The sequence below is a fragment of the Urocitellus parryii genome, chromosome 9, assembly GCF_045843805.1.
Source record: "Urocitellus parryii isolate mUroPar1 chromosome 9, mUroPar1.hap1, whole genome shotgun sequence".
Classification (NCBI taxonomy): domain Eukaryota; kingdom Metazoa; phylum Chordata; class Mammalia; order Rodentia; family Sciuridae; genus Urocitellus; species Urocitellus parryii.
In genome coordinates, this window is record NC_135539.1 from 19,408,328 (window position 1) to 19,420,837 (window position 12,510).

General features: G+C 66.5%; 1 protein-coding gene across 5 annotated transcripts in view; it reads right to left on the minus strand.

The window, feature by feature from the left end:
- The window catches only part of Gsg1l (GSG1 like), a 172,290-nt gene that overhangs the window by 3,129 nt on the left and 156,651 nt on the right, over positions 1-12,510 (minus strand). For all 5 annotated transcript variants that reach the window (XM_077802864.1, XM_026392180.2, XM_026392181.2 and 2 more), the window contains one exon: positions 9,021-9,091. In XM_077802864.1, the coding sequence (XP_077658990.1) occupies positions 9,021-9,091 (71 nt within the window). The remainder of the gene's footprint in view (positions 1-9,020; positions 9,092-12,510) is intronic.

Sequence of the window (12,510 nt, forward strand, 5' to 3'; positions counted from 1 at the left end):
GGGCACCAGGACCCGCCCACAGGGCACCAGGACCCCACCCACAGGGCACCAGGACCCCGCCCACAGGGCACCAGGACTCCACCCACAGGGCACCAGGATCCACCCACAGGGCACCAGGACCCGCCCACAGGGCACCAGGACTCCACCCACAGGGCACCAGGACCCACCCACAAGGCACCAGGACTCCACCCAAAGGGCACCAGACCCACCCACAGGGCACCAGGACCCGCCCATAGGGCACCAGGACCCCGCCCACAGGGCACCAGGGCCCGCCCACAGGGCACCAGGGCCCGCCCACAGGGCACCAGGACTCCACCCACAGGGCACCAGGACTCCACCCACAGGGCACCAGGACCCCACCCACAGGGCACCAGGACCCCACCCACAGGGCACCAGGACCCGCCCACAGGGCACCAGGACCCCACCCACAGGGCACCAGGACCCCACCCACAGGGCACCAGGACCCCGCCCACAGGGCACCAGGACTCCACCCACAGGGCACCAGGACTCCACCCACAGGGCACCAGGACTCCACCCACAGGGCACCAGGACTCCACCCACAAGGCACCAGGACCCACCCACAAGGCACCAGGACTCCACCCACAGGGCACCAGGACCCGCCCACAGGGCACCAGGACTCCACCCACAGGGCACCAGGACCCCACCCACAGGGCACCAGGACCCCGCCCACAGGGCACCAGGACCCGCCCACAGGGCACCAGGACCCCACCCACAGGGCACCAGGACCCGCCCACAGGGCACCAGGACCGCCCACAGGGCACCAGGACCCCGCCCACAGGGCACCAGAACCCCGCCCACAGGGCACCAGAACCCCGCCCACAGGGCACCAGGACTCCACCCACAGGGCACCAGGACCCGCACACAGGGCACCAGGACCCGCCCACAGGGCACCAGGACTCCACCCACAGGGCACCAGGACTCCACCCACAGGGCACCAGGACCCCGCCCACAGGGCACCAGGACCCCGCCCACAGGGCACCAGGACCCCGCCCACAGGGCACCAGGACCCCACCCACAGGGCACCAGGACCCACCCACAGGGCACCAGGACTCCGCCCACAGGGCACCAGGACTCCACCCACAGGGCACCAGGACCCACCCACAAGGCACCAGGACTCCACCCAAAGGGCACCAGACCCACCCACAGGGCACCAGGACCCGCCCACAGGGCACCAGGACCCCGCCCACAGGGCACCAGGGCCCGCCCACAGGGCACCAGGACCCACCCACAGGGCACCAGGACTCCACCCACAGGGCACCAGGACTCCACCCACAGGGCACCAGGACCCCACCCACAGGGCACCAGGACCCCACCCACAGGGCACCAGGACCCGCCCACAGGGCACCAGGACCCCGCCCACAGGGCACCAGGACCCCGCCCACAGGGCACCAGGACCCGCCCACAGGGCACCAGGACCCGCCCACAGGGCACCAGGACCCCACCCACAGGGCACCAGGACCCCGCCCACAGGGCACCAGGACTCCACCCACAGGGCACCAGGACTCCACCCACAGGGCACCAGGATCCACCCACAGGGCACCAGGACTCCACCCACAGGGCACCAGGACTCCACCCACAAGGCACCAGGACCCACCCACAAGGCACCAGGACTCCACCCACAGGGCACCAGGACCCGCCCACAGGGCACCAGGACTCCACCCACAGGGCACCAGGACTCCACCCACAGGGCACCAGGACCCCGCCCACAGGGCACCAGGACCCCGCCCACAGGGCACCAGGACCCGCCCACAGGGCACCAGGACCCGCCCACAGGGCACCAGGACCCCACCCACAGGGCACCAGGACCCGCCCACAGGGCACCAGGACCGCCCACAGGGCACCAGGACCCCGCCCACAGGGCACCAGGACTCCACCCACAGGGCACCAGGACCCCGCCCACAGGGCACCAGGACCCCGCCCACAGGGCACCAGGACTCCACCCACAGGGCACCAGGACCCCGCCCACAGGGCACCAGGACCCACCCACAGGGCACCAGGACTCCGCCCACAGGGCACCAGGACTCCACCCACAGGGCACCAGGACCCACCCACAAGGCACCAGGACTCCACCCAAAGGGCACCAGACCCACCCACAGGGCACCAGGACCCGCCCATAGGGCACCAGGACCCCGCCCACAGGGCACTAGGGCCCGCCCACAGGGCACCAGGACCCACCCACAGGGCACCAGGACTCCACCCACAGGGCACCAGGACTCCACCCACAGGGCACCAGGACCCCACCCACAGGGCACCAGGACCCCACCCACAGGGCACCAGGACCCGCCCACAGGGCACCAGGACCCCGCCCACAGGGCACCAGGACCCCGCCCACAGGGCACCAGGACCCGCCCACAGGGCACCAGGACCCGCCCACAGGGCACCAGGACCCCACCCACAGGGCACCAGGACCCCACCCACAGGGCACCAGGACCCCGCCCACAGGGCACCAGGACTCCACCCACAGGGCACCAGGACTCCACCCACAGGGCACCAGGATCCACCCACAGGGCACCAGGACTCCACCCACAGGGCACCAGGACTCCACCCACAAGGCACCAGGACCCACCCACAAGGCACCAGGACTCCACCCACAGGGCACCAGGACCCGCCCACAGGGCACCAGGACCCGCCCACAGGGCACCAGGACCCCACCCACAGGGCACCAGGACCCCGCCCACAGGGCACCAGGACCCGCCCACAGGGCACCAGGACCCGCCCACAGGGCACCAGGACCCCACCCACAGGGCACCAGGACCCGCCCACAGGGCACCAGGACCGCCCACAGGGCACCAGGACCCCGCCCACAGGGCACCAGAACCCCGCCCACAGGGCACCAGAACCCCGCCCACAGGGCACCAGGACTCCACCCACAGGGCACCAGGACCCGCACACAGGGCACCAGGACCCGCCCACAGGGCACCAGGACTCCACCCACAGGGCACCAGGACCCCACCCACAGGGCACCAGGACCCCGCCCACAGGGCACCAGGACCCCGCCCACAGGGCACCAGGACCCCACCCACAGGGCACCAGGACCCACCCACAGGGCACCAGGACTCCGCCCACAGGGCACCAGGACCCGCCCACAGGGCACCAGGACTCCACCCACAGGGCACCAGGACCCCGCCCACAGGGCACCAGGACCCCGCCCACAGGGCACCAGGACTCCACCCACAGGGCACCAGGACCCACCCACAGGGCACCAGGACTCCACCCACAGGGCACCAGGACTCCACCCACAGGGCACCAGGACTCCACCCACAGGGCACCAGGACCCCGCCCACAGGGCACCAGGACCCCGCCCACAGGGCACCAGGACTCCACCCACAGGGCACCAGGACTCCGCCCACAGGGCACCAGGACTCCGCCCACAGGGCACCAGGACTCCACCCACAGGGCAACAGGACCCACCCACAGGGCAACAGGACCCCGCCCACAGGGCACCAGGACCCCGCCCACAGGGCACCAGGACCCCGCCCACAGGGCACCAGGACCCCGCCCACAGGGCACCAGGACTCCACCCACAGGGCACCAGGACCCGCACACAGGGCACCAGGACCCGCCCACAGGGCACCAGGACTCCACCCACAGGGCACCAGGACCCGCCCACAGGGCACCAGGACCCGCCCACAGGGCACCAGGACCCGCCCACAGGGCACCAGGACCCCGCCCACAGGGCACCAGGACCCGCCCACAGGGCACCAGGACTCCGCCCACAGGGCACCAGGACTCCACCCACAGGGCACCAGGACTCCACCCACAGGGCACCAGGACCCGCCCACTGCCCTTCTCCCCCCTTTTGGTTTGGAGCCTGCGCTGGGGACTGGGGATCCCGACTCAAAACAGCCTCTGGGCCACAGTGAACCAGGGGTGACAGGGCCGAGGCGGCCTGCTCTTCCCTAGCCAGTGCCACCACAGGCAGGGGACAGCTCTTCCAAAACCTCAGAGACACTGAAAATGTGGATTTCAAAATAAGAGCCCCTGGCCTTTAAATGACAGCAATCGGGACTTTTAAACATTCCGGCCACGGAGAGCGCCGCACCCCTCAGGCGCACTCAGCCCACCGAGGCCACTTTGTGACCTCTGGTTTGTCCCTTAGACTCTGTCCCGTGCCCTGGATCCCAGTGCTTGTCACTTTGTGTTGTAAGAGCCAGTTTCGTGTGGCTCTCTCTGTCACCCAGGGACGGGATGTCTGTGGGCAGGGACAGGGTCGGCCTCTCCCTGCAGCCCCCTGGCCCCAGCCCCTGGCCTGGCCCAGAGCACACCCTGGGCTGAGGTGGGGGAGGAGGGGTGCGGGAGGCTGAGCTCCTGGGGTCCCTGTGGCCTTCTGCTCTGAGGTGATGGGGTCCTCCCACCCGCGGGGTAACTCGGGGGTCCAACAGTCCCCGCTCCACCACTGACAAGTGATGTGAATTTTTCAAGCTGTGTGGCTTTTGACCAGCAGCTCCACCTCTCTGAGCCTGCAAGTGCATGTGAGGTACAAAGGCCCAGCCGGCCTCCCACGGGGAGCCCCTCCCCACACGACCTCAGATCCTGATGGACAGGAAAAGGACCCCATGCCCGTCCTGGGATCGGGCTGGGCCCTGGCCTCTGCACACAGAAGGGGAAACGGGCTCCTGGAAAAGAAGAGGGTCTCCAAGTCCCAGCCTCCTCCCAAGGCTGGTGGAGGCACCGTGTTCTGAAGTCCCTGGGAGCCGCCCCACCCAGGCTCAGCACAGTCCAGAAGGGCAGCAGTGTCCCCAGGGGGTGGACTCTCTTTCCTTCCAACCCAGATACCCAGACACGGCCCTCTCTTCAGCTGGCCGAGAGCCCCTCTGGCATCGACGGGTGGCTGCCCAGCCCTGCACAGGGTGGACGCGGGTCTGTGAGCATCCACGGGGGACGGCAGGTCGGGCCTTCTGGTCTACCCTGGGGCAGGCCACCACCCCTCCCCCGCGTCTGTCTTCTGGGGACCCCTTGTTTCTGGGCCCTTTGTCTCTTTTTCAAATTTGGGATCAGGCGGAGTGTTCCTGCCACCTCCCTGAGAGTCACTGATGACTGGCCTTCCTCCGTGTTGGGCACTGGGTCTCAGAGCCAAGTGACACACCGTCTGTCCTCTGGGTGCTCAGGTGGCATGAGGGGGACGGACACACACCTGCAGCTCCTACCAAGGCCGGGAGCCCGTCGACGTGCCCCTGAGCCTCAGCTCCTCGGATCTTGTAAAACCCAGGTCGGCGGAGGCCCCATTTTACAGAAGAGGAAACCGAGGCCCAGAGAGGTCCCGTCACCAGCCCAAGGTCTCACCGTGGGGATCTGAGTCCAGGCAGACTCCCCCGAAGGTGGGGCTCGGACTCACGATGACATTCACAGACACCAGGGCCGGGGGCCGGGACGCGTGGAGAAGGACACCCTGCTCTTCAGGGGCTGGAGGGGGCCGGCGGCCATTCCCGGGCTTCTGAGCTGGACTTGCCAAGCAAGCCCCTGCCGCAGCCCCTGACCCACTAGTAGGTTCTGCTTTCTGCCTGGTGAGCGAGGCCGGGCCACCCGGGCACAGGGAGCGGGGTGCCAGGTGGACTCCTGGCAGCCGGCGGGGGTCTCAGGAGGTGCGGGGAGCCCAGCAATGCCGGGTGAGGGAGGCAGGGGCCCATGGGCTGGTGACCCAGAGCCCGCGGCTCTGCTTCTGGGAACCAAGTGCCTTCCCTGTCACACGGAAACGCTGCGCCGCGCCCAGACCTCCTGGCTGCAGAGGGACGGGGCTGGCGCAGGGCCGAGTGCATGGACCAGGGGCCTCGGCGTCCTTGGTGCCACGCAGACCCCAGGTCCCGGCCCAGAGCTGACTGGGGACCTCCCGGGGTGGGGCCGGCTGTCCATCAAGCCCTCTCACGAGTCCCCCCCCACCCCGCCCCGCGGGACTCCAATGCTCACGGTGGCTGGAGTCTCTTGGCCCCAGCGCTGGGGTCTGCGACGTCTTCCAGTTGTGCGCCCACCCCAGCTGCCAGCACGTTGGCCTTGATATTTATCTCAGAAGCACCGTCTGCTTCCGTTTTCATAAAGGAGGCCGCACGAGGGGCTCGGCTGGATTTGCTTTTGATCTAATAAAAATGCCAAGTTGCTCGGGGACCAGGAAAGAAGTCTTCCTTGAAATTCCCTCTGCTATTTTGAGGGCTGCTGTGGCTGAGACCCGTCTAGACGGAGCTCCCAGAAGCCACCTCTGTGCCCGCCGAGTGACAGCCTCTCGCTGAGCCGGGCCTCCCAGACACACCTGGAAAAATCAGAGGCTCGTCTCTGGCATTGAACTTGACAGCCACAATCAGCTGCAAAACCCAGCCGCTCCGGAACGGAAGATGCAGACACCTGGCCCGGACGGCGGTGTCTCCTCATCAAATCTCACGTCTGATGTGCTCGTGAGCTAGCTGGTGGCACTGGGGAGCCCCAAAGGTGGGTTTCAAAGGCAAAAAAATCTTTCCTCAAGAATAAAAAAATAAATAAAATAAAAAGGTGGCAGAATCCATATCACAGAAATCCCAGGGGGGAAGGTGGGAGGGAATTTGGGGACAGAGAAGATAACCCAAAGCTTATGTAACCGTTTAGGTCAAGGATGGTGCCTTCCACAGGAAGTGGCCTTTCAGCTGATGCTAAAGATGAGACAGCGTGAGCCATGCAAAGGGTTAGAGGGAGAGCATCCAGGGCAGAGAGGACAGGGAGTGCCTGTTCCGGCTTTTGGCTGAGCAGCAGCACCCAGAGGAGCTGGGAGGAGGTGAGGTCGGGGCTGTGAGCAGGGGCGGCCTCAGGCCAAGGACGGCTGGAAAATCCAGACACCCAGAGAGCCCAGCAGTGTCGCCTGGCCTCTTGGTGCTGGGTCCTCCACCTCCATAAGAGGACCTGGGCTGGGCCTGCCGTCAGATGAGCGGGCGGAGGTGCGGAGCACCGCCCAGCACACCAGGCGTGTTTAGTGACACGGCTCTGAGCAGCTTCCCCATCAAGTCCAGGGGTCAGCACTACGCCATGGACCAGCCCCCAGTAAGGGTCCTCACTGCCGCCCCCGGCTGTCCCCAGCTGCGTGGGCACCGCCCTCCGCCTCGACTTCATGGCAGCGATGGCCGCACAGCCGTGGCGGGGTCTCTCTGCCCACTGCAGACCTGGGGCCTCACCGGCGTCCAGGAGCCTGTCCTGCCCTGTTAGGGTGACGGGTCTGTCCCCTGCCGTGTGACATGGGGTCCGCGGCCCTCCCTGGGCGAGGCCACCTGACGGAGGCACACGGGGCACCTCAGAAGCCAGACTTGGGACCTCCTGGGTCAGCCGATGGCCCTCTGCCTCCCCCTGTGCCTCTGGCTCCTCAGGGACGGGAGCCCCAGGCTGGACGCCGCCCCGTGGCCCCCGCTGCACACCCACCACGGCCCGAGGCCCTGCTCTCCCGGGCTCCGCCTGTCACCAACACCCTGACCACACGGGGGAGTCCCGGGCAGGCCCTGGGCTCAGGCTCCCCTGCCCCTGCGGGCCTCGGGCTGAGCCGGCCGTCCTGAGCCAGGAGTGTCAGCGGTCACACGCCTGGCCGTCCCAGTGGCCCCTTAGTGACCCCAAGGAGCTCCTGCCACAGCTGGGGTGGCTCGGCGCCTGTGCCCTGCGCCCTGTGCCCCTCTCCCTCCGCGCCCTCCCAGGTGGCTGCCTCTGCTCTGGGGTCTGTGGTGGCCCCGTCTCGGGGACTTTGCTGCCAGGGGACCCCAGGCCAACACCGTGGGAAACTACCAGCAAAGTGCTCCTCGGTCACCCCTTCCCTCTCCACTGCCACCTCAGGCCACCGCCAGGTCCCCCAGGAACCACGGCAACAGCACAAATGCCGGGCCAGGGTGCTCGGCCTGGCCCTCTCCCCAGTGGACGCTCCTCTCCGTCTCCCCAGGAGAAGGGTCGCCCGGTCACTCCACCCCTGGCTCCCTCCGGCCCCTTCTCCCACGAAGCCCCCAGCCCGGCTCAGACACCTGGCCCGACGCTGGGAGGGAGGCCCCAGGTCCAGTCAGGGCCACCCCTGGCCCCAGGCATGTTTTGGCCACTTCCTGGGGCCAGTGCGTCCCCCGTGGACTCCTCCTTCCAGCTGCTCAGGCGGCAGGTGGTGGCCAGGTGCAGAGCGTGGGAGCTGCCCGTCTCTCCAGGACCCCCCTGGACTCGGGCCACCCTGGGTCAACCCTCGCTTTCTTGGTTTGGATCCCCAGAAGCAGGGGAGAAGACGTCAGGGGCAGGTGACACAAACCAGGAGACCGGGCAGCACGTGACGTGGAGGGGAGGCCAGGGACAGGAGGGCTGCTCGGCTGGAGGGCCAGACTCCTCCTCCTGCAGCACCCCAGGCCTCAGGGCCCACCCAGTGGTGAGGGAGGGGCACGTCCAGCCTGCAGTGTGTGAGGTGGGGGAGCCCCCAAGTCAGGGACCTGTACAGATGGAACTCACGGGGGCACCCTCAGAGATCTGAGGCTATGGGCAGGGCACTGACTAGCCGAGCTGTGTGGCCTTGAGCGAATCACCCCACCTCTCTGGTCTTACAGTCCGTATCTGCTGAGTGGCGCTGGTTTTCCTAACAGATGCCCCAATTCTTCTTCTGGGGTCCCCCCACCGGGAAGCACATGAAGCCCAGGCACCGTGACCTTTAAGAGCATCCCGGTGCAGGCAGACCCGTCCACGTCACCTCCCTAACCTGGCCGTGCTCCCCAGGACTGTGCACCCCACCCCATGGCCACGCCAGGCCTGGGGGAGCTGTGATGTGCCACCTGCCCTGGTGGCACTCGGCTCCCCGCCTCCTTTCTTAGCATCCCAACTCCACTGGGGGGCAGGGACACAGGCACTGTGCAGAAATGGCCTGCCACCCTGGACGCCAGGTGCACTGTCCCCACGGGCCTGTCACCCTGGACGCCAGCCACAGTGTCCCCCTCTGTACCACGGCCCCGGGAGCAGCAGGCCCCAGGGCAGCCGGCCGGGCTCGTTCCAGGGCTCCTGGTCCCCGGGCGGCAGGTGCCTGTGCAGGAGGTACTTACGGGCGGGGTACCTCTCGTGGTGACAGTCCAAGCGGAAGTCCTCCTCCTCGCTCCCGTCCCCCTTCTCCATCCTGGAAAGAGGAGGAGGGAATAAGAGGCCGGGTCAGCGAGAGCAGGGGCGAGGCCGCAGCCCCCGTTTTGGAGAACATTCTGGAAGCACTTTTCCGCCCGGCAGCCGTGTCCCTGCTGGCATTTCATTGAGGCACCTGGAGGGGCTGGAGGCAGGACGGGGGTCCCCACCGTTCTTACAGATGGAGGGTCCCAGCTGCACCCCAATAACTGTGTGCACCACAATAGGCACATGACAAACAGCAGCATGTGACAGGAGACCGTGCTGTTTGCTGTCAAAACTCTACACCGAGGGGCACACCCTAGCAGGGGACAGTGGCTCTGTACCGCTGTGTAATATTAACTAAGTTAAAGCACTTTCCAGAGGAAGTTCCACTCTCCCTCCTGGGGGTGGAGCCCAGGCCCTGCGCTCGCTGGGGGCACCCTCGACCCTGAGCCCTGCCGCCCAGGCTGCCCCCGTGGTCTCCTCCGGGCATCAAGGCTACTGAGGCCCCACGGCCTCCCCAGGAGCGCAGCGCAGGGGCAGCCAGGAGCTGATGGGCAGCCTGGGAGCCCGGGAGTCACCTGCGCCCCCGCGGGCAGTGGGCGTGGCCACCTGGTCACTCCTCCTTCACCCCAATAGATGCCCCCTCCTCGGGGTCCAGCCTGGACGTGCACCGTCCCCTGAAGGAGGCACGACCCCAGTCACCTCCGCGCCTCCCCCAGGAACGTCGGGGTCTCCCAGCAGCGCCCCTGCCCCCCGTCCCTGCCCACCTTTGCCTTTGACCTTGCAGCTGCCCAGAGGACTCTCTCAGCGCACCCCGGCCCCTCCCTTCCCACCTCCCCTTCTCTCCACCGCTCCCTTCTTTTCTCTCCTGCCGGGAAGTCACCTCCCTTTCCACAGCAGAGCCCGGCTCTGTCTCCAGTCTCCCCTTCACCTCCTGCTGGAGGAGGTGCAGGGACCCTGGGGAGGAGGAGCCAGGAATGCGGAAGTGCCCGAAGCAGGAGGGAAGCGCACACACCCTGGGCATGTGGTCCTCTGAGACCCTCGGCTCCCCTGGCTCCTTGTCCAGGACCTGCTCTGTGGGGAGGGACAGGCCTGCTCTACAGCCTCTGCCCTGGCCGGGAGGCGGCCTGCACACGAGGTAGAGAAGGGTGGACTCCAAATCGCAGCACACCAGCCGTCCACTCTGCCTACTCCCGGGGTCAGGGCCTGACTTTCCTGGGGACAGTAGGAACACGGTTCCTGCTCTGTGGCCCAGGTGGTCCAGATGGCAGAACGCCTTTGTTGATGCCATAGGAAAACAATTTCAGTTCGGCGGAAAGTGGTTGTCCTCAATTTTCTATTTCATTTCTTTTTCTTGAAGTGGGAGCGTGCTTGTTATTTCCTGGCATTGCCAGCTTGGGGAAAAGCACTCCTGCAGCCCAGGGAGAGCAGAGTCCTCCTCCCGTCACGCTCCGGCGGGTGGGGCCGGCGCTGTGGCACTGGGACACTGTGGCGCTTGTCTTTGGAGAATTCAGACATTTGTTTTCACCCTCCGAACCTCAACCTCGACACTCTGCCGTGCGCCCTGTGTTCTGTTTACCCTGAGACTCCCACCAACTTGGGGATCTGCACAATAGGTCCCCCTCGTCTCCTCTCCCCGAAGCTGCAAATGAAAAAGTAATTGACGATTCAAAATCCCACTGGCATGGTGTGTGTGTGTGTGTGTGTGTGTGTGTGTCCAGGTGGTGCATCCCCGGTACCACCAGAGCTGCCCATCGTGAAGCTGCAGCTGGGTCAGACACTGGGCGGGAGGCTGGACCAGGGGACAGCTGCACCCTCACTGGGGGCCACCTGCGGGCCATGTCTGGCGCCCCTGGCCGTGGACAGCGCTTTCCCAGCCTCCGCTTCTCGGCCTCAACCTGAGCGCTCCAGGTCTCCATGTGGGCCTCCCCCTGGGTTCCGCCTGGAGCCTCGGCCCAGGAGGAGGGACCCAGAGCCCAGGGGCGGATGCTCAGGAGGTCCCTTCCCTCCCTGGCCGTCCCAATCTGGCTGCCAAGAAGCCCCAAGTTCAGTGGTATCCAGCCACACGCGCCAATTAGCGGGCATCGACGCGGCCAGGCCCGGGCGGGGCTGGGGGCCACGGGGTGACCCGGCGGGGCCCCTGATCTGGAGAAGGGGCTGGTTTCACACTTGGGACGGTCACGGCCACGCGCCCTGCATTGCTGGCGGCCAGGGTGTTCAAGGCCTCACACAGACCCAGGCCTCCCCCCTTCACTCCCACCGCGAAAACCCAGGTCCCGAATCTGCGGGGCTTGCTAGCCACCCGGTACTGGGCAGGGGCTTCCATGGGGCCGAGTGTCCAACGGCAGGGTTTCCTATGGGAACCCACAGGGGCCAAGGGGAGGCTTTGGCCACCAGGAGACCCTGGGCCCTGAGGAATGGAGAGCTGTGACTGAGCTCAGCTCTGTCAGCCACTGGCAGGGTCTCTATGGCTCACCTGGCCACTCCGAATCTGTTTTCTCTTCTTCCTCTCTTTTTGGTACTGCTGGTTTAGCCCAGGGGCACTTGACCTCTGAGCCACATCCCCAGTCCTTTTTAGTTTTTTTTATTTTGAGACAGTCTTGCTAAGTTACTGAGGACAATTCGGACATTTGTTTTCACCCTCACTAACTTGCTGAGGCTGGCCTCCAACTTGTGGTCCTCCTGCCTCAGCCTCCCGAGCTGCACCAGGCACCTGGCTTGAATCTCGGTTTTCTGATGTGCTCCCTGAGTGCTGGACATCACGTCATGACCACCAGGGCCACCAGCTGGCTGTGCAGAGGACCGAGACCCGGGGGACAGATGAAGGGCTCCACACGTTACCTGCTAAACGACTTTTAAGCTGGCTCCTTCCCGACACCTTTTCAAATCAGGGAGAAAGATGGAGTTTGTCCGTCTCTAGGGGCTGACATGACGCTTGGCACAAAGTGCCTCAAGTAAAGCACCGAAGACGGAGTCTCCCCCAAACGGGGCACAAGATTAGAGCAAAAGCCAAGGGTGGTGCCAGGAGGCGAAGGAGCCCAGGAGAAGGTGACACTGGCGGTAGCTGCTGGGACGCCAACGGCGCGTCCGTTTACAGATGTGAAGACTGAGGCTCGGGTTCGTGGCTCACTGGGGTTTAGTGGTGCGCTGGCGACACCCGGCTCCCTGACACAGAAAGGAGCCCTGATGACCGGTGTTCCTGGACTTCAGTGGGAGAAACACTCCCTCCATGGGTGGCCTGCAGCCGTCCCCTTGATGTCCCTGGGCACAGGGCGGGGAGGTGGCCGGGGCTGGCTCTCTCCCTGCAGCTGGCTAGTGGCCGGGCCGGTCCCCTGTGCCTCCACCTTCCCCAGGCCAGCGCTGGTCACTATCTCACGGTGCAGGTCACCCAGGGACCATGTCTCCAGGGGCCACCGGTGCACTCAGGGTGCCGAC